Here is a 22,979-nt window from a genome sequence, read left to right on the forward strand (position 1 = left end):
GAAAAAATCTGTAATGGTTACATTTTCACTCCTGGTATTGAAAATATGTTCGTTATTTAATTATACAGTATATCATATATGAGACCCTGCAATCTACTTAAAAGGCAAATCTGTCATTCTTAGAAGGTTTCCTGGGGTGGCAATTCATCTTCCTTTTTTGGCCTGAAAGACTTGGGGGAATCTGCAAAAATAGCCTTAGGGAAGCTTCATGCTTCGCCCACACCAGTTCTAAGCCAAGATTTTGACATTAAGTATTGAAATTATTGGGTGATTGAATCTTAACATTTATTTGCATTGAAATAAATCATTAGAGTATTTCCAAGTTTTTATACTCTTATAATCTTCCAACAGGTACAAATGAACGATATTGACCTGGGTGATCTCATTTTTCCGGATTTGATGGAAACTCAGCTGGGTCAAATTCAAAATCTGTCGGGTGCTGTCCTTTATTTTTCGTGTGATCAGCAAGTCAGAGATCTCTGTAAAAACAGATCAGTCAAAAAGATCATTTATAAGAAGTCACACTAGATAGCAAATCATTTGTAGCAACTTTGGTCACAGATAGAAAATTGTATTTGCTACAGTATAATCAACAAGTTATTGAATTCTTTTGCTCAGGGAGGCATATATGGTTTAGGAACTTGTAAACCAATGTGTTTTTCAAAGCATTATGCAAACAAATGCAATCAGCATTCACTCTGGAAGACAACTTCTCTCTTGACATCCTGTTGCTAAATATGGTTTCTTGTAAGACACTGAGATTTTGTCCTCCCTTGCAAGAAAAAAAAAACACCAGATCGCAAAGCAGAATTGAGACCTAAAAATAAATGCTTAAATGTAATTCCAGCAGTACTCCAGGTACCCCGGGAGGAACAATACTAAAATAAACAGTTTGAGAGGTGTCACTTTTTCCTGTGAAATAAATGTTAAGCATTCACACAACAGAGCAGCTGTTTAGCTCCAAGACACATCAAGGCAAGACTGAACAGTGCAATGATTCAGATCCATCACACCATGGCTTAATCTGAATGTGTGAAACTATATTAATGTGGCATCCTGGTTTCTTACACGTGGCTTGTACAAATCACAGTTTCCCTTATTGGATAAATGAAGAAGTGCTGGCGGTGAGGGGAATCAAATGTACAAAACCCTGATTCTTGTATTCTGCTTGTTCTTCTAACAACCCATAATTTATTATTATCGCTAGTAAACACTGTCAAAGACACTGAAGGCCCTGATGTATACTTAAAGCACAATAAAAAGTGGCAGATCTTTGCTGCTGCTTCCACTACAGTGATACCTTGACTTAAGAGCTTAATTTGTTCAGTGAGTGGGCTCTTAGGCGAAAATACTCTTATCTCACTGTGAATTTTCCCATTGAAATGATATTAATCAATTCCAGCCCCTCAACCCCCCTTTTTGTTATGTGTTTTTAAACAAGAAAATGTACTTTACAAATAATAAATAATGTATAAATGAACATTCATATGGAACAATACAAAAGAAAGAACAACTTTAAAATGGTAGAAGCACTAAGCTGTGGCAAGGAAGTACATTTAAGGCAACAAAATGTGTGTTGGCCAGTGAAACTGCAAGGCAAAACCTGCACATTCACATATAAGAATAAAAAAAGAAAGACCAACTTTAAAATGGTAGAAGCACAAAGTTGTGGCAAGAAAGCATAAACTGAAGAGGCAGAAGCATCCTTTTCTTTAAAATACTGTACTCATTCCTGCCTGCCTCTCTCCCTTGATCTTCCTCACTCTCTCTTTCTCTTCATGAAGCCAAACATCCAAGAATAAAACCCCCACAAAATCAACTAACCCAAAGTTCCTTAAAGCGAACAAAAGCAAAGCGGACAGCAATTTCCCAAAGCAGATAAGAGCAAAGCAGACAGCAATCCCACAAAGCAGACAAGAGCCCGAGGCATGGGGCTGTTACCTTGAAGCCCTAAAAGTTTGTACTCCTGTGCTAGCGCTCCCTCTGGCACTAGCTCTTAACTCAAAATGCCGCTCTTAGGTCAAAGCAAAACCAGGGCCGAGCAACTGCTTTTAACTCAAAAGCTCTAAAGTTGGGATGCTCTTAAGCTGGGATGCTCTTAAGTAGAGGTTCCACAGTATTCTCAATGCAGACTTGCTTAATGTTGGCCCTTAAACAAGACACCATCATTTTACTGCAACCACAACTCTCTTCTGTTTAGGCTACTCCTGACAGTAGTCAGGTCCAGTTCAAGACACTTCGCTGCCCAGAAGAGAAAAACAAATGGTTCCCACACAAAATCCCACTCTCTTCCAACTTAGTAAGGATACTAATGTGACACCAAAAATCTGCTGCACAAGGCTCCTTTTATTCTGCATGGATGATAGAGTCAGCCCTGAAATTAATCCTCTAATGTCAGTGGGCAAGTACTTGCTGGCGTCCTCCCTTCTTCACAACACAAATGCTTGGCCCTGTCTCCTCAAATGGGTCGAGGAATATCTGCAGACCTTCATTTGCACATGGAGCCTGCCTAAACAGGATTCTACAGCACGTGGTGATCCCTACTGACAACAGGAGGTTCCTTGCTGTAGACGTGGGCCTGCCAGCACATGGAAGGCAACAAGGCCAAAAAATAACAACACAGTGGAAGAGATGGGGAGTTCAAGGAGTACGCCTCCATCCAGTCCTGATGCACTTACGTAGTAATAATTTGTATGAAATAGTTTGAAATCCATCCATCTTTCATCAGGTCTTGAGATGCACTGCAAAATGCCATATGTTGTGCGAGAGGGCCTATCTCTCCCCAAAATATACAGTACTGTACTGCTGTGGCATCTCTGCTTTCTCCTTCTCTGTGGATAATTTCACAATATAACATACTATATAAAAAGAAAGTTTCTTGAACATGGGACATAGTTTGTACCTCCTGGCTTTGGGACACAGCACCTCCGCATAGTAAAGATCTCGTTTCCAGATCTTAGAGTACAGCCTTTCAGAGCATTTATCAGTTCTTGGACACTAGAGAATTCCTGCTCCCAGCCTTCAAGTACATAGGAATTTTCTTTCTTCTGGATACGGAACTGTCTGTAACTTGTGGCATCATGAGTCTGGGAACTCTGGGGTAAATAAGCGATAATAGAAAAAGAGATGAGCACCAGTGTATACAGACAACCAACATCATTACTATTGTTGTTGTCATTTGCTGCTTTTTCTCTTTTCCAAGAGACTCAAAGCAGCAAACAGGGCTAAAATCAGTACCATATACAATTCAAAACCTAAAGACAATAAACACTAAATTAAATTAAACCTAGGACTATTTTAAATATAGTTAAAAGCATTATAAATAACACTATGTAAAATGATTTTTGTTCTTGGGTTATAAATGTCATTTCCTAATTGGTTCTATCATAAAACATGGAAAAGGTTTATTAAATTGCAAACACTTTATTTTTGTGGGACATCCTACGGCACATTTTGCTTTATTTCGCCAATGAATATCTCACTGAGTTTCAACCAATTCAACAGTTTGTGGCAGCCACAAGCAAAATTTGAAAAAATCTGTTATTGGTTTGAAAGTGTTATTTCCTTTTTAATTGTGTGGTACTTACTATGAAAGTAGTTGTTATAATCCAGAAACTATGTTTTTGTGGCTGCAACAAACTATGTTGAATTGATTGAGATTCGATGAGACATTCCTTGAAAATCTATAACAAAATATGCTGCAGGATGTCCAGCAAAAACAACTTTTTGTAGTTTAATAAACTTTTGCAAAGTTTGTATGATAGAACCAACTAGGACGTGACATTTATAAGCCAGGAACAAAAATTGTGTTACATAGTGTTATCAGATGCTATACGCTGGCACTATATTCAGTAGTAAACCAAACAAATAGGAATGTCCAGACAAATGCCCCAAGCTCTGCAACTGATTTAAAAATACAGTAGAGTCTCGCTTATCCAACATTCTGGATTATCCAACGCAGTCTGCCTCCCGCCCGGATCCATAGCTGTTTTTCTAGGACTGAACTTTTTACGGATTTAACTTCCAACAATGTTGTTACTGTAAGCTCATTTTATGCAATTCTATATTTATTTGTAGTCAATTTTTAATAGTCAATGTTTTCAATACATTGTGATATTTTGGTGCTAAATTCATAAATACTGTATGTTACCCTGGTACTGTATGGGTTTATTGATGGAGCTGTTGTCATTAGGTTTTAATTCCTTGTTAACTGATTATATGTCCTATGTATTTATGTTCATGTGGTATTATTTTCTAACTGCTGTATGGTTTTAACTTGTTGTATGTTTGCTATGGTATTGGAAACAGCTCTCAGTCCCTTGAGGAAATAGGACAGTATACAAATAAAGTTTATTATTATTAATTATTATTATTATTATTTGAAACACAACAAGATGAGTCCACAGCAGACACTCTGCTGGCTGTTGCATTGGATCACACGTCGGACACTGCCCAAGTGTCTAGGACTGTGTGATGTATCGGCGAATAATGCATGCAGATCCCAGTAAGGTGGCCTTCTGCAGCTGGCAGGTGGTAATTTTGTCAGCGCCAATTGTGTTTAAGTGCAGGCAAGATCTTTAGGCACTGCATCCAGTGTGCCGATCACCACTGGGACCACCTTGACTGGCTTGTGCCAGAGTCTTTGCAATTCAATCTTTAAATCCTCATATTGTGTCAGCTTTTCCAGTTGTTTCTCCTCAATCCTGCTGTCACTTGGGATTGCTACATCGACAATTATTATTATTATTATTATTATTATTATTATTATTATTATTATTATTACTACTACTATTGAACTGCTTTTTCTGTCAATTTGTTATAAAACATGATGTTTTGGTATATAATTTGTAAAATCATAATGTAATTTGACGTTTAATAGGTTTTTCCTTAATCCCTCCTTATTGTCCAACATTTTCGCATATCCAACGTTCTGCTGGCCCATTTATGCTGGATAAGCGAGACTCTACTGTAATTCTAACAATTCTGACTACATTGGAGAAAGGGACTGTTTATTACACATGACAACATTCAAAACATAATTCAAGATTGCTTTTTATAGCCATGTGGCTCTTTTAATGTCTCAAAGTCCATCCTGGTGTCAGTAAAAGATCAAGAAAAAAGGTACAGTTGAGTAATTACCTATCTAAAATACATTGTATTGATTTTCAGTTTCTCTGGCAGCAGCAATAATAAAATACACACTCTGTTATTACACAGTAATTGTGCAAGATAATTCACAGAAATGTAGCTTATTCTGTATCACTAATGTTCTTAAAGTTTCTTGGAAATGCACTCATGTTAATTAAAGTGTTTTAATATTGCTGTCTCTGTTTATCTGAGGCAAATAAGAAATTGTCTTACAGTGCTGAACTATGGTAATGCTTCAGCATGTAGTTCCACTAGCAAACCTAATTTTTCAGGCCATGAATGCCAGGCACTTCATAATTTTAGCTGACCTAGTAATAAAACTCCACAGTGAACTCCTGTGACACCAAAACCAAATCACAGTTTGTGCTTCCAGGCGCATAACAGGAAAGCCACAGTTGAGAACTGTCTGGCTGCTTCCACTTCCCATCTGTTTAGCATGCAGTTCCAATTCCTCTCTGCATCACATAAATCTCCAGTAGCAGCCTTACCTGGTCTCTCCTCATAACCGACAATATCAATCTACTATAATCAAGGACACTCCAACGTAGAATGTACAGACCATCTTCCTGCTTCTCCCGTTTTAGTTTAGTCAAAATAAATTCCTCACTAGATAGAAATAGAGAGAGAGAGAGGGGGGGGGGGAGGGAGGGAGAATTTCAAAGCATCTGTGGAAATACCTAGAACCAAATCAGATGTGACAACAGAATGTCTTACAGCTGAAGTAATAATAATAATAATAATAATAATAATAATAATAATAATAATAAAAAAACTTTATTTATACCCCGCCACCATCTCCCCAACAGGGACTCGGGGCGGCTTACATGGGGCCATGCCCAAGACAATACAATATAAACTGCATATAAAAGAACAGCACATCACAATACAATAAGCAATACAATAAATATTAATATCCATTACAAAATAAAACAAGGAGACAATGAAAAACAAGGGCAGACCACATGAACATTAAGTAGATGACACTTACTGCATGGGTCCATGGATACCATTCTGTATGCTCATTACCAGCCGTGGTGGGGCTACTTCATGACACAGATAGTGGCTAGAGTCCGCTGTCAATCTAAAATAACCATCTACAAGGGAAACTAAGGAGAGGGCAACATCATGGGAAAAAAGAGCCAGCTCCTGAACAAAAAGAAAAAAAGAAAACGAAGCATATTAGTTCAGAGTCATGATGATGGGTTAAAAGCCCCAAGGAAAAATTGAAAGTCACAGGGAAACAATATCATGAATATCTGAAGTGGGTCCTTGGTATCTTCTGGAATATCCAATGGATACCAAAATCTATGAATGCTCAATTTTTATTATATATATAGTGATGCAGGAAATTTATGCCCCTATATAAAATGACAAAATCAAGGTTTGCTTTGGTAATTTTCAAAAAATCTTTTCAAGGCATGGATAATTACATCCATAGATACAGAAGTCCAATTGTACATCACCAATGCCCCTTTTCTTGCATTCCCTAAAAGACCTTGACCTATTGCCCCATTAACACAAAATCATCTTTATTTACCACAGCCAGGCTTTGCTCAGCTCCTCTCCCACCCATTTATGGACCAGGCTGTGGTGCAGCTGGTTAGTAGCCAGCTGCAATAAATCACTACTGACCGAGAGCTTATGAGTTCGAAGTCAGCCTGAGTCAGGGTAAGCTCCTGACCATTAATAGTCCAGCTTGCTGTTGACCTATGCAGCCAAAAGACAGTTGCATCTGTCAAGTAGGAATATAGGTACTGTTTATGTAGGGAGGCTAATTTAACTAATTTACGACATCATAAAAATCTCCAGTAGCGTGCGGAAGTATGAGGAAGTATTCCATCAAGGACTTGGTGTCACAAGTGGATGGTGAAGCGGTAGCTCTCCTTGTGGCTGTAATCGAGCATACCCTCTTGAAGCCAGAAGTGTGTCTGTCTATATGTGTTTGTCCATATATGTTGTGTGTCTAATGGTATCGAATGTTTACCATGTATATGTGCATTGTGATCCGCCCTGAGTCCCCTTCGGGGTGAGAAGGGTGGAATATTAATACTGTAAATAAATAAATAAATAAATAAAGGTATAACTAGGACAGATAATAATATCTGGTAATTAATACCTGTAGCAGAAGAGCAAGCCACCACCTACCAGGCACTTATTGTCTTGACGGTGAATGCTGACTTTGCAGTCTTTCACAACAATGTGTGTGATCTCCTGGAAGTCACAAAAGTGCACCCATTTGGGATCATGGTGCTCCGCTGATTGGTTGGGACCCTTGGATTTATAGTCTTTTATCTTTACCTTCCTGCTCAAATAACCTCTGTGATGATAGCTTTGCAATCTCTGCAAGACAAAGATAGGAAGTTAGCACCTTCTCGAAACTGATTCCAATATTATAGCTGTGAAAACAGTAAATTTGGGCTAGCTGTCCCACCAGTCGGCAAATAAGGAGCATAGTCAGAAAAAAAACGGAAGGATCCTTTCAGATAAACTCCTTACTCTTACTTTCAGAATGTTAAGGATACATATATCCTATAAATCCATTTCACCTTACTACCACAATATGGATGACCATATTTTTAACAAACTAAAGCTTTCCCACCTGTGCCAACTAGGCCACCATTCTGTGGCTGAGATATACAAATGTTTATAGTTATTTTGGGCTATGGGCAGATGGAAATATTAAAATATTAGGATAATATCTCTATAACAACTAACTGAAACAAATACAAGCAAGTGCATCAGCTCATAACATTCTTAAGGCTGAAAGTTGAACAAAAGATAGCAAATGGGGAGAAGAAATGACATTATTCAGTATCAAAAGACAACTTGGCAAGATGGCACTACCAGGAGGAATCCTCCACTTTATGTGACTATGGAGCAGAACAAACAACTCAGCATATGTATGCTTACCCACAATGTCCTGCCTCATGTACAGAGGAGGAGTTGTTTAAAGCTATGGACAACACGGTTGCTCTTGCCCGCTTTTGGTCTAAAACTATTTAGCTGCTTGTGATTCCTTTATTTTATCACTTTTAAACTTCTTTATTATGCAATGCTTTTGACACGAAATAAATAACAAGTATGGTGAAAAACCCACTTTTCTTTGTCATAGTCTTCAAATTGAATGGCTATTTCTCTCAGTAAGAGATATGTTATAATCTATCATTTAAAATCTACCTTCCTAGATAGAAAGCCATATTAAAGCCACATGCTGCAAAGTATAGAGAAAAATAATTATCTTGCCTGTAATATCCTCAATGTTTTTCCCATATTTGTTTCTCCCGGTTTCCCCTCCCTCAAACAGCTAGAAGAACTAAAAACAATACAAACAAAAAAAGTCAATAACATAAAAGCCAATGTGGTAATGTGATGCAATGGTCTGAGTGTTGAACTAGGACCCCTTTTACACTGCCATATAATGCAGATTATCAAAGCAGATAATCCACATTATCTGCTTTGAACTCGATTATATGAGTCTATGCGACCATATAATCCCGTTCAAAGCAGAAAATCTGGATTTTATATGGCAGTATAGAAGGGGTCTAGGACTCTAGAGGCCAGGTTTCAAATCCTTGTTTGGCCATAAAATCTTTGGGCATGACACATCTCAGCAACAAAGGAAGACAGTGGCAAACATACTTTGTATGAATTTTGCTCAGAAAACCGTGTACGTTCATCACAAGTTGGAATCAACTCAAAACCACAAAGCAACAACAGCAGCCTGGCAATTACCCTCTCCATATCTGTCTACTTTGATTATTGTTTTTTTAATACCTACATTGAGCTGGCGGCAATTATGTCTTATACCATATTCATATTAATAATAATCAACTTCATTTCTACCTCGCCTTTCTCTCACAAGTCATCGTACCTCAGGAGAAATGGGTCTCCACTGAATGCCATCTGTGCCTGTGACCAGGACCTCATGGGTGGCAGGCTTGTCACTGGGAGATGAGGTGTGAGAGTTCTCCAGGTGCGTATGGCCACCATTGATGTAAAGTGGCAGCTTTTCACCCTCTGAAACTGTCTCCAAGGAGAGGACGGCAAAAAGCTCGCTCCCAAAATTAGGAGCCAAGTTCTCCAAAGTGGCCAGGTACTTGTGCATGATATCCTGCTCTGTCAGCTTGCCGGTGCTCATTGTGTGTCGCTGGAAGCGCTGCAAGAACCTCCTGAAAACATTCCTTATGCGGAACTTTGTCAGATAGTTGTTCTGCTGAATCTGACGACAAAAGGAACGTGGGATGCACTCCTTGAAGCTAAGAAGGATGCAAAGAGCCAATTAGCAATTCCCTACTGCACCCACACATATGCACAACATGCCTCTCGCTAAGATTCTTCCATTGTTGTGCCAGTTAACCCAGATATGCCAACAAATGTGTGTGTGTGTGTGTGTATAGATACATACACACACACACACACACACACACACACACACACACACACACACAGATGTGGTGAACATGATGACACATCTTACTCAAATAGAGGTTTCTTCCATACCCAAAATTCTTTAACTGGGGATGCCAGAGATTCAATTTGGGATTTTCTACAAGTGGAAGACGTGTTCTGTCTCCCACACATTATAAAGCTAAAACTCTGCCTCCCACAGTGAGATACTTAAATAATAATATTTCCAGTGTTTGGACCAATACTTCAGACTCCTCTTCAAAACAATCCAACGATTAAACTGCATTTCTAGAATCTAGAAAAATGCTTGATAAACTAGGTCTACAAGGTCTAGAGTAGTCCAAAGTTGAATATGTTCCAATCAGCTCTTTGAAGGCATCCAATAGGTATGGGGAAAAATAAGAACTACTTAAGGGTGAATGCTCTGATACCCACAACTTCATTTGGTCATATATTGGCAATATACTGGCAATTATTTTAACATTAATAGAAAATCATTTCTCTTCTACATTTCTCAAGATGGGAAATATGAAGTGCACTTCACACAACAGTGCTGATAAATTAGTGTGCATAAAGGGTAATGGGAAGACGCATGCCCTTTAAACATTCGGGGACTTGAAATTGAGACTTATGGTATCCTGAAGTTCCTTGCACTGTGTATTGGGAGTCCTCCCCATACAGGAATAATTCTAGCAATATTAGTTTTCCATGACAGCTGAATGAAACACATCCAATTCAGATGCAATTCAGATGCCTTTAAACATTCGGGGACTTGAAATTGAGACCTATGATATGCTGTAGTTCCTTGCACTGTGTATTGGGAGTCCTCCTCATACAGGAATAATTCTAGCAATATAAGTTTTCCATGACAGCTGAATGAAACACATACAATTCAGATGCAGTTTACCTCTAATTACCAGTTGCTGGGAGTCAAATTATAAGAACAACTGCTATTACAATATTTTGCTTGTGGGCCTTCATCATAGCCAACCGCATTTCTTAGATTAACTCAATATGATCAGTTGGGAGAATTAGATATTCAACCACAATACACAATGGGAAATCCTAACCTACCCTTTTGAATTGCAACTTGAGGCAGTGCAGAAACATTTTCTGAAAAATATGTTTTCACCATGAACAATATCTGCAACTCTCTCAATATGAATTTCATTTTATATGGCTGGGGAACATAGTATCCACATGTCTTTGACTTTCATCGCCCTAAGAATCACCTTGTTCTCTGAGCCACTTCTTCAAGGGAGAGGCCACTCTTGAGGGCAATGTGGCAGAGGTGGAGGACAGCCATCCCAAGGCTCTCATTTTTAAATTGGTGAATCTCCTGCTCTGTCCGAAGATCTTTTAGGGAGGCAACATCATTAATGAAGTCATATTTCCCCTGCAAAAGAATAACCAAGAGCAAAATTGAGGGAAGCAGATTTGCAAATCAGAAGGTTTAAAAATGGATTTTGCTCACAGTGAGGCTTCAAATGAGGATAGAAGGAAATTAGCATGCCTAATAATTTGGAGAAAGCAACTTTTACTTTTCTGCAGAAGGTTATCTTACTTGGAAATTGCACAAGATAAAGAACACTGAAATATGGCTACATTTAGGGGTGGGGCAACCTGAACAGTGATCTATTGACAACTGATACCATCTTCTGGCAACTAGAGTCCTCCAACCCTTTCTTGACATGCCCTGTTTAATTATGTCTTTTGTGCTGGTTTATTATTTGTGAAATTAACTAAAACTCCCAAAGTTAATTATAACTATTATTTTTCCCTATCTCTTCGTCTCATCATGGTCTCTGTTTCCTGAATTCATACTCCAGAACTACTGTCTATAATCAAACGTAATCTGTTATCTAGGCTCTAAGTGTTTGGTTCTTGCAGTTCTTTGCTTTCTAGGCATTATTTAAAGCACACTGTGGTCTAGGGTGCCAATGGTAGCTAGAAGACAGCTGAGACACAAGTAGCATTGTTCTCCAATGTGGTGTTGCCTTCTAATGGCTTCAGAGCTCAAAGAGTATTTAAGTCTGACAGCTTCATTTAGAGTATCCAAAAAATTCAAATAGCAATGGCAAAAGGGGTGGGGAAAAATATATCACCCTTGACTCACAGCAGACTTAACCTGTACAGAATAATATCAACAAAGCTTCATACTTGCTCAAAGAGATACTCAAATGATGATTTATCCAGTATGGCACTGCCTTGTTCACCCCTTTGAGACTTATCCTCTGAGTCATTTGATCGAGGAGCGTTGCGATATACAGCTGGCTCCTTGTCATTTGTTCCATGCCAGTTTCGGAAATAATACCTGAAAGAATGATTATGTTACAGTTAGTACAATGGTCCCAATTCTGCACTAGTCACATCGGTAAACTGTATTCACACTAGCGAAATCACATAGGAAAACCATAAGGAAGAACTCTGACAAATGGTTCTGGCTTGAAAAGTATTTACTATATTTAAAAAATTACATCAGAAAACGTTAAACATATCAAAAAATATTTCTTTGAAATGATTTCCACTTTCCCCTGTTTGTGTTTAGATGCAATGTTAAAGGAGATCACAAACCTTGTTCAGGGTACACAACAAAGCCCATGTGCAATGAAGGTAATCACTGGGTGAGAAAATGCCCTCTATACTTTCTAAAAGATAAAGCACTCCTGCTTATGAGTTAACAACTTCTGGTAATAGTTTTCAGTGATGAAATTGACATGGACAAAATCTGACCTCACTCACTTCAAACAAAGCTTCAGAGTTTTAAGTTATGTATATTTTAATATGTGTCAGTTAGTTTTATATTATATTCCCCCAGACTTGTGCCCTGAATCTCATACTCATCCATCAATCTCCCTCCCTCCTCCCTTCCTCCCTTTCCATCCCTTTTTTGTCCATTCCATTCTCTAAAGAGTTTTGTGTTTAACCCCCCAACATACCTTTTTTTTTTTTTTAGCCTTTTAGGTACATGCTTCTGTGAGACTGTACCTCACTTGTGCTGGTCTATGACCGTAATAAAGATCTTGATTTGATATTCCATTGGGGTTTTTTCTATTTTATTTGGTTAATTTGTTTATAATAATTCTATATTTGTATCATTCCTTCACTCATGTGCTTATGGCCTATCCAGTCAATTTTAACTATGAATTTTAAAGTGCTGTTTTACTGATATGAAAGACAGAACATATTTTAGTATTACATCTATGTCTTTTAAAGATGTGCTTTTACTGATTTTTTGTTTTGATCTATGTATTTTCACTATGTTGTACCCCACTTTGCTGCTTGAGCAGAAGTGGGTATGAAATAAATTTTGGGGGGGGGGGAGAAAGGGAAGGATATTGTACACCTTTGGCAGTGGTGGTATTTGGGGTTTTTTTATCCTGTTATTTTTTATTTGTAAAAATATCATGTATATTGAAGCCACTAAATAAATAATGAAAATGATAATGAAAACAATAAAAACAAAAAGGAAGGCTTAAAATCTTAACTGAAATTTGAAATATTATGAATGCAGAGCAAAAAAACAGTACAAAGAACAATCTACATGACTTGTTTCTGTCTCAATAGTTTACCAGCTATTAGGATTTCTAGAGGTTGAAGACCAAAACATCTGGGGACCCACAGGTTGAGAACCACTGGCTTAGAGCTAGAGGTGGCACCATCAAAATAAGATCTGACTAGACTTTTTAGATACTTTTTCTTAAGACTCTAGAAAGATGCCAGAATTAAGGACGAAAGGGACCAAGTAGACCTTAGCAACTTTAAATAAGTCTAAAATAGCTCAGGAATTGATAACGCCACCTTTCTCAACCTGCCTACAAAACACACTTCTCACAATTCTGCTGTTAATAGTTTAAACTTTATGATCATGAAATAATCTCATGAGAGCTGATTTAACAGAGTGACTTAGTTGGGTTTAACTATGAACCCACATAGGAGCTTTGGACAAGTAATTGTTAGACATAGCTCCTCATCTCCAGAACATAAAAGACCCACCACAGTAAGGATTGCTGAAATATGAATACGAACTGTTAGAGATGCTATACTAACTACTATTGTGACTATTCATAACAAATAGCATCAAGCTTTTGCCTGATTATTTCAAGCAAACTGCTGAGATTTGCAGGAGCAATGACCAAAGCTATCCTAGCAGTTCATGAAAAGATCTTAGTTATGTGGCCATGTTTGGGCTTTTCCGAGAGGCATTGCTAAGTGAGACAAACTGATGGGGAGTATATTGTTTGTATGTGAATGTCTATGTAAGTCAGCCAACAAGCAATGGAAAAGTAGCTTCCTTGATTATGCCACCTATTGATTTTTGTTGAGTTGGCTCACATTCAAGTAAATGATGAATGCCAGTGACTCATTCTGGTATAACCCTGATGCTGCAGCAACAGCTCATGAGTGCTCTTATGGGTGAGCTCAAGTGAACAGATGGATAAGGGTATTCCTTTATTCCTTCAAGCTTTGCTTACACAAGATGGCAATAACAATTCAGCTACTGCAAGTTAATAATAAAATCATGTGATGCCAGGCAGTTCTGTCCACAAAGGAGTCTGTTCCTGCATTCTAGAGGCATGTATTTAACAAAGAAACAACTCATATACATACTGTCTGGCAATTGGGGAAGCATTGACCAGCATTCAAGGAAAGAAGGAACTAAACACAAATCGTATCTCCTTTCAAGATCAGTGAGCTGGTCTCATAGTTGTCATTGTCACTATGTTTAATACTGTTTATATCTAAGGTTTGCATATTTGTATATTTTAAATTATATGCTAATACTTTTATGTTAAGCCACTTTGAGTCTCCTTCAGGAGAAATAAAGTGGGGCATACATTAATAATAACAACAACAACAATAATAATAATAAACAATATATTATTTCAGCAAGAAAATCTGACTCTTGCATCTTCGCACCAGTTTGTGGGAAGGGGGAAAGAAATTGCTTTTTGGCCTAAAGCCACTTCTCTATAGAACCAGAAGATAATGTGAAACAAGTCTTCATTAGCACCTCATTAGTAGCAGATACCATCAAATCTCTCTCTTTGAGAAATTTATAGCTGTGAAATGGGAACAGGAGACACATCTTCTGAGACAGGTACTCAGCAGTAGATGCCAAGGGTGAAGAAGGGTTAATAATGCTAACTAATCCAACAAGTGCACCATGGTAGTACAGCCTGCCGAGTTACTCATTCTATGTCAGTGGTTCTCAACCTGTGGGTCCCCAGATGTTTTGGCCTTCAACTCCCAGAAATCCTAATAGCTGGTAAACTGGCTGGGATTTATGGGAGTTGCAGGCTACCAGCAATGTGGGAGGGCCCTGCTGTCCCACTACCCAGCCTTGCATATGATCTACAGCACTGAAAATGTTAGAAATGTTTGTAGCTCTATCATCATTTCATGACAGACGTGTAAATTAACTGCTGATTAACTCCCATTGACAGCCAGGAAGAAAGGGGGTAGCACCCAAACACTATTCAAGAAAGAAAAATGAATATTTTATTTCAGAAATGGGTATGTCCCTCATCAAAATTAATTTGGAGTAGAGCAAATATACAGGGTGTTCCAAAATGATTGCCCAATTTAAAATCACTATATCTCTGCAACCACAAACTGCTCAGGAGTTAAACTCTTAACCCTTGAAAAGATGGGGACTAGAGTTTCAAATGATTACCACTAGTGTAGAATATGCGCTACACTTTGGAAACCTGACATGCTTTAGGTAAAACTTGATTAAATGGCAAGTCAAGAGCATTCTATATAGCCATTGCAAGTATCTGTAATAGAACAATGATTTGTGTTCTGCTGCTAAATCAGTCAATTCTGATCATATTTATTTGGCAACACACACAAGCTGAGGCAATAGTCCACACTTAACCCAGAATTATTAAAAGACACCAAACGAAAGAATATTTTCCCTCCTGGCATGCTATATATCATACCAGCTTTCCTACATGGATTTCACAGGCAACCACACATTTTGGTGCCTCAAATGGGTATATTTATGGGTATATTTGACCTGCTGGTTTGAAAATGGCATCAGTTTATCCTATCAGCTCAAGTTTTTGAGATATAGAAAATTTACCAGCTGCCATCTGCTCACCCATAGAAAATCATGACAACCATATCTTAGAAACTAGAGTTGATGCCATCTATCCAATGCAATTTTCTGAATCAGTGCCCCAAATAATGCCAGGAACAGGCTTAAAAACAAAGACACCAATACTTTTTTTTGTTGGACTGTTATAGCTGCACATACTCTGAACTGTTTACAGAACTGTCTATATGACAATTTGGACTTAATGTCACTTACTTTTGAATCAACATGCCTGCCTAGTTTTATGTTCTCCCATGTACATGACATTTTTCTTAAATTGTTCCTGCAGCAAAAAGAGTGATCAACAAAACAGCTTCTGATGAATATTATGTTTAGGGAACACTAAAATAAATGCCTCTTTCTCTCTCTTCTATGTATCCTAGTTTTGCTTTAAAATAGCAGACAGGATCCTATTTTGGCATTTCTACAAATGGCTTCCGGCAGAAGCAGCCAGCTCTAACAAAACATGTGACCCAACCACACTGACCACAAGGCACACATACACACTGCTCGAGGAAGGAAGTCTCCTATGAGGCAAAGAGCACACTGCTTCTCTTTTCACAATCAATAAAAATCCTGTAGCAACATACGTATACCACGTTTATATTTAAAAATAATTATTTTACAGGCAAACTGAGTGACATGACTGGGGACAAGGGACAGCAATGTGTTATCAAATGTATTATACATTTAATACATATAGTATTGCCATTATTTGGCTATAAAATAGGCAATAAAGAAATTATCAGTTCAGCATACTGGAACGTATACAACATTTTCTGTCAGTGGTGTCCAAAATTTCCTCTATGTGCTTTGTGTCTCACAGTTCCAAATCCAGCAGTATTAGCAAATTGATAAATGCTGTCATTAACCATAGAAGGCAGAACTATTGACATATCTTGCAGCAACCCTCACAATATAATAGAATCCATTAGTCTTCAAGGGCAGAGCATCATAATGACACATCCCCAGCAGGTAATGAGAGAATTATCTTCCCATGACAAAACTCTTGACCTCAGATTACCCCAGATCACTAGAATGATGGCTAGAACAATATAACTATTTATATGAGATACAACATTGTACAGCAGTTTAAGTGTTTAACTAGGACACTGGGAGAACAGGGCTCCAATTCCTGCCCTGCCACGGATAACTACAGTATAACCTTGGGCAAGTCACACACTCAGAACCACAGAGGAAGGCAAGGGCAAATCCCTCTGACCAAATTCTACAAAGAAAATCCCATGACAGGTTAATTTAGGGTTGCCATAACCCAGAAATTACTTGAAGGCACAAAACAACAATGCCTTTATCTTTTTTGTGGATGAGCTATTTCACATAGCATCATGCACTTGGCTGTATAATGTCATGCAAAACCCATGGTCAAATCAAGAGCCTCAAAACTCAGTGTGCATCTACTACACTGTAGACATAATACAGCTTGACCACAGTTTAACTGCCAAGACTCAATGCTATAAAATCATGGGATTTGTTGTTTTATAAGACATTTAGCTTTCTCTGCCAGACAATGCTGATGCCTCAACAAACTACAAATTCCATAATCAAACAACATGGCAGTGCAATTGGTCTCAAACTGCTTCAATTCTACAATGTAGATGCAACCTATGATTATTTTACACCTTCAAATGTGTTTGGACTCCAGATTAGCATGACTGGATAATAATCTAATTGGCAGTTATATTCAAGCAAACATTTAAACCCAAGTACAGAATATTGAATAAAGAAAATAAAGTTTCAAGTCTTTGCAAGGTGCTGAGAATTAAAATTAAAAACCCTTCCAGAATTGAAATTATCAGAGCATGTTATCAAGTGATATAGCTGCTTAGGAACAAATCAAACTTGAAAACACCATCTAGCATGAGACTTCATTTTCTATACAGATGCACAACTAAAAGGAGTTCAAGGCTTGGAAGACATTGTAAAGAAAACAAAAATATGCCCTCCAGGCTCATTAACGTAAATATACAATTTACAGTGCAATCCCATGGAATTTGGGAGGATACAGGGCCATGCAATGTACGGATCTTCCCTTCTAATGGAAAAAAGATAAATCTGCTCTTAAAGAAGCAGATCTGTGACACTTGTTTCTGACACTGGTGGCCCAGAGATTTATAACAGGTACAGAAGGAGAGACTGTGGATCACAAAATCCACAATCCTCTCATGCCAATTACTCTCACGATGAACATACCTTCCCTAGAAGGGATGTGTTCATAGGTGTATCTACACTGTAGAATAAATGCAATTTCATACCAATTTAACTGCCATGGCTCAATGCTATTGAATCTTGAGAGTTGTTTGTATTCTGATATAATGCTGTCTGAACATAGAACAGAATCCAAACCAGAGGAGAAAGTTAGCCTTCTTTTCCTCCATGTTGGTTATTAAGTTTCATCCAATTAATATTAGCTGATTTAATCATTCTGCTTCATAACCAACATAAAAACAGTTTAGGAACAAAGATATTTCAGTCACACAGATTCTCCAACATCCTCTACACAGATAGATTTCAATTGTTACTGAACATTCATCAAGGAGGCTCCAAACTTCATGAAGACACAAGATTTGAAAAACTAGAGGACATTCCTACCTCATTCGAAAATGCAGGAGCAACTTGATGCCACTGTCAACTTCAAACACATGATTGGGAGGAAACCATATTTTGGCTTGGGGATCACAGAGGGCAAACAAGCTGTAGCAGATTGGTGTGATACCTGGTGAAAACAAGGTTAGTGAGAAAAGTAGGACAACATTTTCCCCCTGCTCCCACGCTCTTTGAATTATAGAAATGGCCCATCCAGGCAAACATCTTGCTTCCCACATTAGCTAATCAGATGAGTAATGGAAGTCCCAAAGCATGCTGTCATCTAAAGATTCCCCCCCGCCCCATATATATTTGTCATGATGAGCAGCTATAATCAATTTTACCATTTCAAGCATTCCTCTGACACATATATTTCTAAAGGCTGTCTAAGTGAATACCACAATTTAACTATGAACTCCGTGAAGTATTTCCTTTTGTCTGGTGAAATCTCCCATCATTCAGTTTCAGTGGATGATCAATATAGTATTTTAACTGTTTTTTAATATTTTAAGCGATTTTAACTAATCTGTATGTTTAATCTTATTTTAATATTTATATGCTGGATATTTTAAATTCTATAGTTTTTTCATGGTTGTGAGCTATTTTGTTTCTCAATTACAGAGATAAAAATGGGATATAACAACAATACTTTTGCAGATGTTATGATGAGCACCAGCAAGCCTTGTTGTTCTACAGGATTTCTTTTGTACTTTCATGAATATACACAGACTAGATATTAAGCTAAAAGATCTGTAATTCCTTCCATCCTGTCTTACATCCCTTTATTAAGCCACTTTCCTGTCCTTAAGTATGGGTACTAAACTTAACCATTTTTTTGTTTAAATCTTTATCTGTAATGCAAATCCAGGTATAGGTATATGCCTCAATATCTTATCCCTTAAAGATATATAATTCACTCAACTTCTCTGAAAGATCCAAATCCTCTCTTAAGTTTCCCAGGTTCTAATGCATGGGTTACTTACAGTAAAGCCCCCATATCCACAGGGCTACATTCCAATGGCCTAACCCCACTCCCAGTGGATAGCTGAAATGGTGGACAATAAAAAACCCTACATTTTGACTGTAATTAGACTGGAAGCATAACATAGAATTGTATTGGAGCACTTAGAGAGGCCCACAAACAGTTCCAAGGGGATTTTTATCAAGTGTGAGTAAGTGAATCTGTGAATACCGAGTCCATGAACAAGAGGGGTCATACTGTATTTGTCACAACTAAGTATTGCAATTTTTCCAGCAAGGGTCTGAAGACTGCTTACCAATCTTCTGTGCAATATCAATGCAGATTTCTTCAGCACAAAGAGTCCCTTGCATATAAGTCTGATAGGGTTCTTCCTCCTCACCCTTCCAGTGGAGATACACCCTCAGCCCTCCAGCAAGTGAAAAACGGCATCCCTCCATGTCTGATTCACTATGTTGTACTGCACAATGACACAGTGGCATTCTGTCAACATTCCCAAATCTTTAGCTGCAGGTAAAACAAGATACAAAGCATGAATTGAACAGTTATAGGTCTAAACCTGACCTTCTGTGACACATTAAATAAATACACCTAATATATATCCCTTCCCCCTTTTGAGGCATAAGATGAAACTTCTTTCAAGAATGTAAAATGTTATAAAAGAAAAAGTTTGCTGTTCAGTTTGCAAAGGAAGAGAACACACAGCCAAAAATCTGTACATTCTATCTGGCCTGGTTAGCAAGCAGTGCCACAAGGGGCCCTGAAGTGGAAGAACATCTCTGTATAAACTGCCCATCATATAATCAGGCTTCCATATCCATATCCAAGCAAACTGTGGTTACCAGGAACTATAGATATGACTGAATGCCATTAAATTATCTGACTTAGCATAAATTAGCATATTAAATTATCTGACTTAGCATAAATTAGCATATCCTGATATAGCATAAATTCATAATTCTTTGGGGATTTGCTAAAGGTTAAACCACTGAGCTGCTGAACTTGCTGACCGAAAGGTCGGCAGTTCGAATCCGGCAGCGGCGCGAGCTCCCACTGTTAGCTCCAGCTTCAGCCAACCTAGCAGTTTGAAAACATGCAAATGTGAGTAGATCAATAGGTACTGCTCCAGTAGGAGGGTAACAGCACTCCATGCTGTCATGCTGGCCACATGACCTTGGAGAGGTCTACGGACAACACCGGCTCTTTGGCTTAGAAATTGAGATGAGCACCAACCCCCATAGTCAGACACAACTAGACTTAGCATAAGGGGAAAAACTTTACCTTTACTATAGCATAGAGTCATATTTCTTATTTGCTAGGTTCTCCAGGGTGAATTCCATGGAAAACATACCACAGATTCATCTAGAAGACCTAGCAAGAGACCATTTTTGTCCAGTATGGGTAAATGAAACCAAGATTATGGGTTCCCAGAAGGGCAGTTGGTTCTCGCAGAAGCAGAGGCAGCAGGAGGACATTTTTGCTCCCTGGCTTCAGGTAGGATTTGGCTAAGATTTGGCTAAGATTTTAAACTGAGTGTGGGCTTGGCTCCTGTGGTCAAAGTCTAACTGTTGTGTGACTGTTGTGTTGAAAGAGAGCCAGGTACTTAAATTGATTGACAGCAGGCATTGTCCCCTGTTAATTGAGTTTCTGGGAAAGCTTTATTTGCCAGTGTCGCGCGCGCCGTTAGACACCTTTACTAACTATCCTTTGCAGTACATACAGGATACAAAACAACATAAACAAATACACAAAGACGTGGTTTGTTGCAGTTTGCACATAAAGTGCGTGCGTATTACTTAACTGTACAAAGATCCCACTTGGCCACCACGCTCACCAAGAGATGCAACAAAAGCAAAACATTCCCATCACATGCACCAGCTGTGGCATGTTCCGCTTTTTCACACAAAAACTAGACAACTACATCTGCTCCAAATGCAAACAGATGACTCTGATGGAGCAGAGGATCCAACAGCTCGAGCACCGTATTAAGACCCTTAAGGACATTCAGGCACTCGAGCTCTTCTTGGACACTGCACAACACGCTGCTGTAGATCAGCAGCCTGCATCACACCAACACCACCAAGACCATGATCAGGAACCTTATGGGGAGATCAACTCAAGGGTAGACAACCCTCAGGCTTGGAAGGAGGTCACCCATAGAAGGAGACGCAGGACCAGGCAGCCTCCGCAGAACTCCTCTGCTCAGCTGCATTTACACAACAGATTTGAAATTCTTACATCATTAACATACAATCAGGAAACACATCTTGTGGAGGACCACAGTTTCTTAGATACCACTCAGTGGACCACCCTGGATCAATGCGCAGGGGATAGCCCTGACGGGGACAGTGCATCACCACAGTCACACTTATGTAATCATGCAAATGCTCCATCCCCAATCATAGACCAGGAGCAACAGGAACATCCTTGGGAGAGTAATGGGCTCTCGGATGTATCTCAATGGATTGTCATTGATGAATGCACTGGGGATGTTGAGGAGGAGGACAACACTTTACACCTACATGATTCACTTCAACAGGAACATTCTTCAGGGGACATACACACTGTCTTGCACAAAAGGGACCCTGTCAATCCTCAAAGGAAACAGGTCTTGGTAGTAGGTGACTCCCTCCTTAGAGGAACGGAAGCCATCATTTCCAGACCGGATGGGATGGCTCGAGAAACATGCTGCCTCCCGGGGGCAAAAATACACCATATCACTCAGAGGCTCAGCAGGCTCCTAAAGCCCCATCACCCTCCCCACCTTATGTTGATTCATGTAGGTACCAATGACACCGCTAGGCATACTTTTCAAAAGATCACAAATGATTTTCGAGCTCTGGGAACAAAGCTAAAACTGTATAATGTACATGTGATCTTTTCATCCCTCCTCCCTGTTGTAGGACACAGCTCTACAAGGGCCGGAAAAATAGTACAGGTCAATAACTGGCTCAGAAAATGGTGTCAAGAGGAGCATTTTGGCTTCCTTGACCATGGTCTACTCTTCCAAGAGGATGGACTACTGGCAAGCGATGGGGTGCATCTCACACAAGTAGGAAAACATCTTTTTGCACACAGACTCACAAACCTCATCAGGTGCACTTTAAACTAGATCCACTGGGGGAGGGGAACAACAGCCTGGCGAACACTATATTACCCACGACCACAGGGAACCGCCAAAAGGCTAAACGGAGGGCTGCACAAACACAGCAAGGACCAAGTACAGAGAGCACAATAATCCCAAATAAACAGTTCGAGGGGAGGTCACAGGGGCTTACATGTCTTTACACTAATGCTCAGAGCATGGGAAATAAGCAAGACGAACTCCAACTCCTAGCACAGCACCACACATACGATGTCATAGGCATCACTGAAACCTGGTGGGATGACTCCCATCACTGGAATTTAACCATTGAGGGCTATAACCTCTTTCACAGAAATAGAACAAAGGGGAGAGGAGGGGGAGTAGCTTTATATGTCAAAAACAGTTACGTTGCAGAAGAAATGCAAGACTGTAATCCGGGAAACCAGCTTGAAAGCATCTGGATAAGAATCAAGGGAACCGGGACTCAAAAAGATCTTGTCGTGGGTGTCTACTACAGACCTCCGAGTCAGGATGAAGGACTTGATGAAGCCTTCTGTCAACAGCTGACCAAACAGGCACAAAGAAGAGATATAGTAGTCATGGGCGATTTCAATTATCCCGATATCTGCTGGAAAACAAACTCAGCCAAGAGTACA

The 22,979-nt window shown here is 39.0% G+C and overlaps 1 protein-coding gene across 3 annotated transcripts in view; it reads right to left on the reverse strand.

Moving 5' to 3' along the window:
- Positions 1-22,979, reverse strand: part of tyk2 (tyrosine kinase 2) — a 58,709-nt gene that overhangs the window by 22,821 nt on the left and 12,909 nt on the right. For all 3 annotated transcript variants that reach the window (XR_010003203.1, XM_008103089.3, XM_062971479.1), the window contains exons 2-11: positions 19,537-19,745; positions 18,266-18,389; positions 11,716-11,869; positions 10,788-10,951; positions 9,020-9,404; positions 7,294-7,488; positions 6,137-6,294; positions 5,637-5,754; positions 2,903-3,095; positions 373-479 (exon numbers count right to left, since the gene is read on the reverse strand). Coding sequence is in view for 2 of the 3 variants with exons in the window: in XM_008103089.3 (XP_008101296.2) it covers positions 373-479; positions 2,903-3,095; positions 5,637-5,754; positions 6,137-6,294; positions 7,294-7,488; positions 9,020-9,404; positions 10,788-10,951; positions 11,716-11,869; positions 18,266-18,389; positions 19,537-19,720 (1,782 nt within the window). In the remaining variant the exon portion in view is untranslated. The remainder of the gene's footprint in view (positions 1-372; positions 480-2,902; positions 3,096-5,636; positions 5,755-6,136; positions 6,295-7,293; positions 7,489-9,019; positions 9,405-10,787; positions 10,952-11,715; positions 11,870-18,265; positions 18,390-19,536; positions 19,746-22,979) is intronic.

This window comes from Anolis carolinensis, chromosome 2, assembly GCF_035594765.1.
Source record: "Anolis carolinensis isolate JA03-04 chromosome 2, rAnoCar3.1.pri, whole genome shotgun sequence".
In the NCBI taxonomy this organism is placed as follows: Eukaryota; Metazoa; Chordata; class Lepidosauria; order Squamata; family Dactyloidae; genus Anolis; species Anolis carolinensis.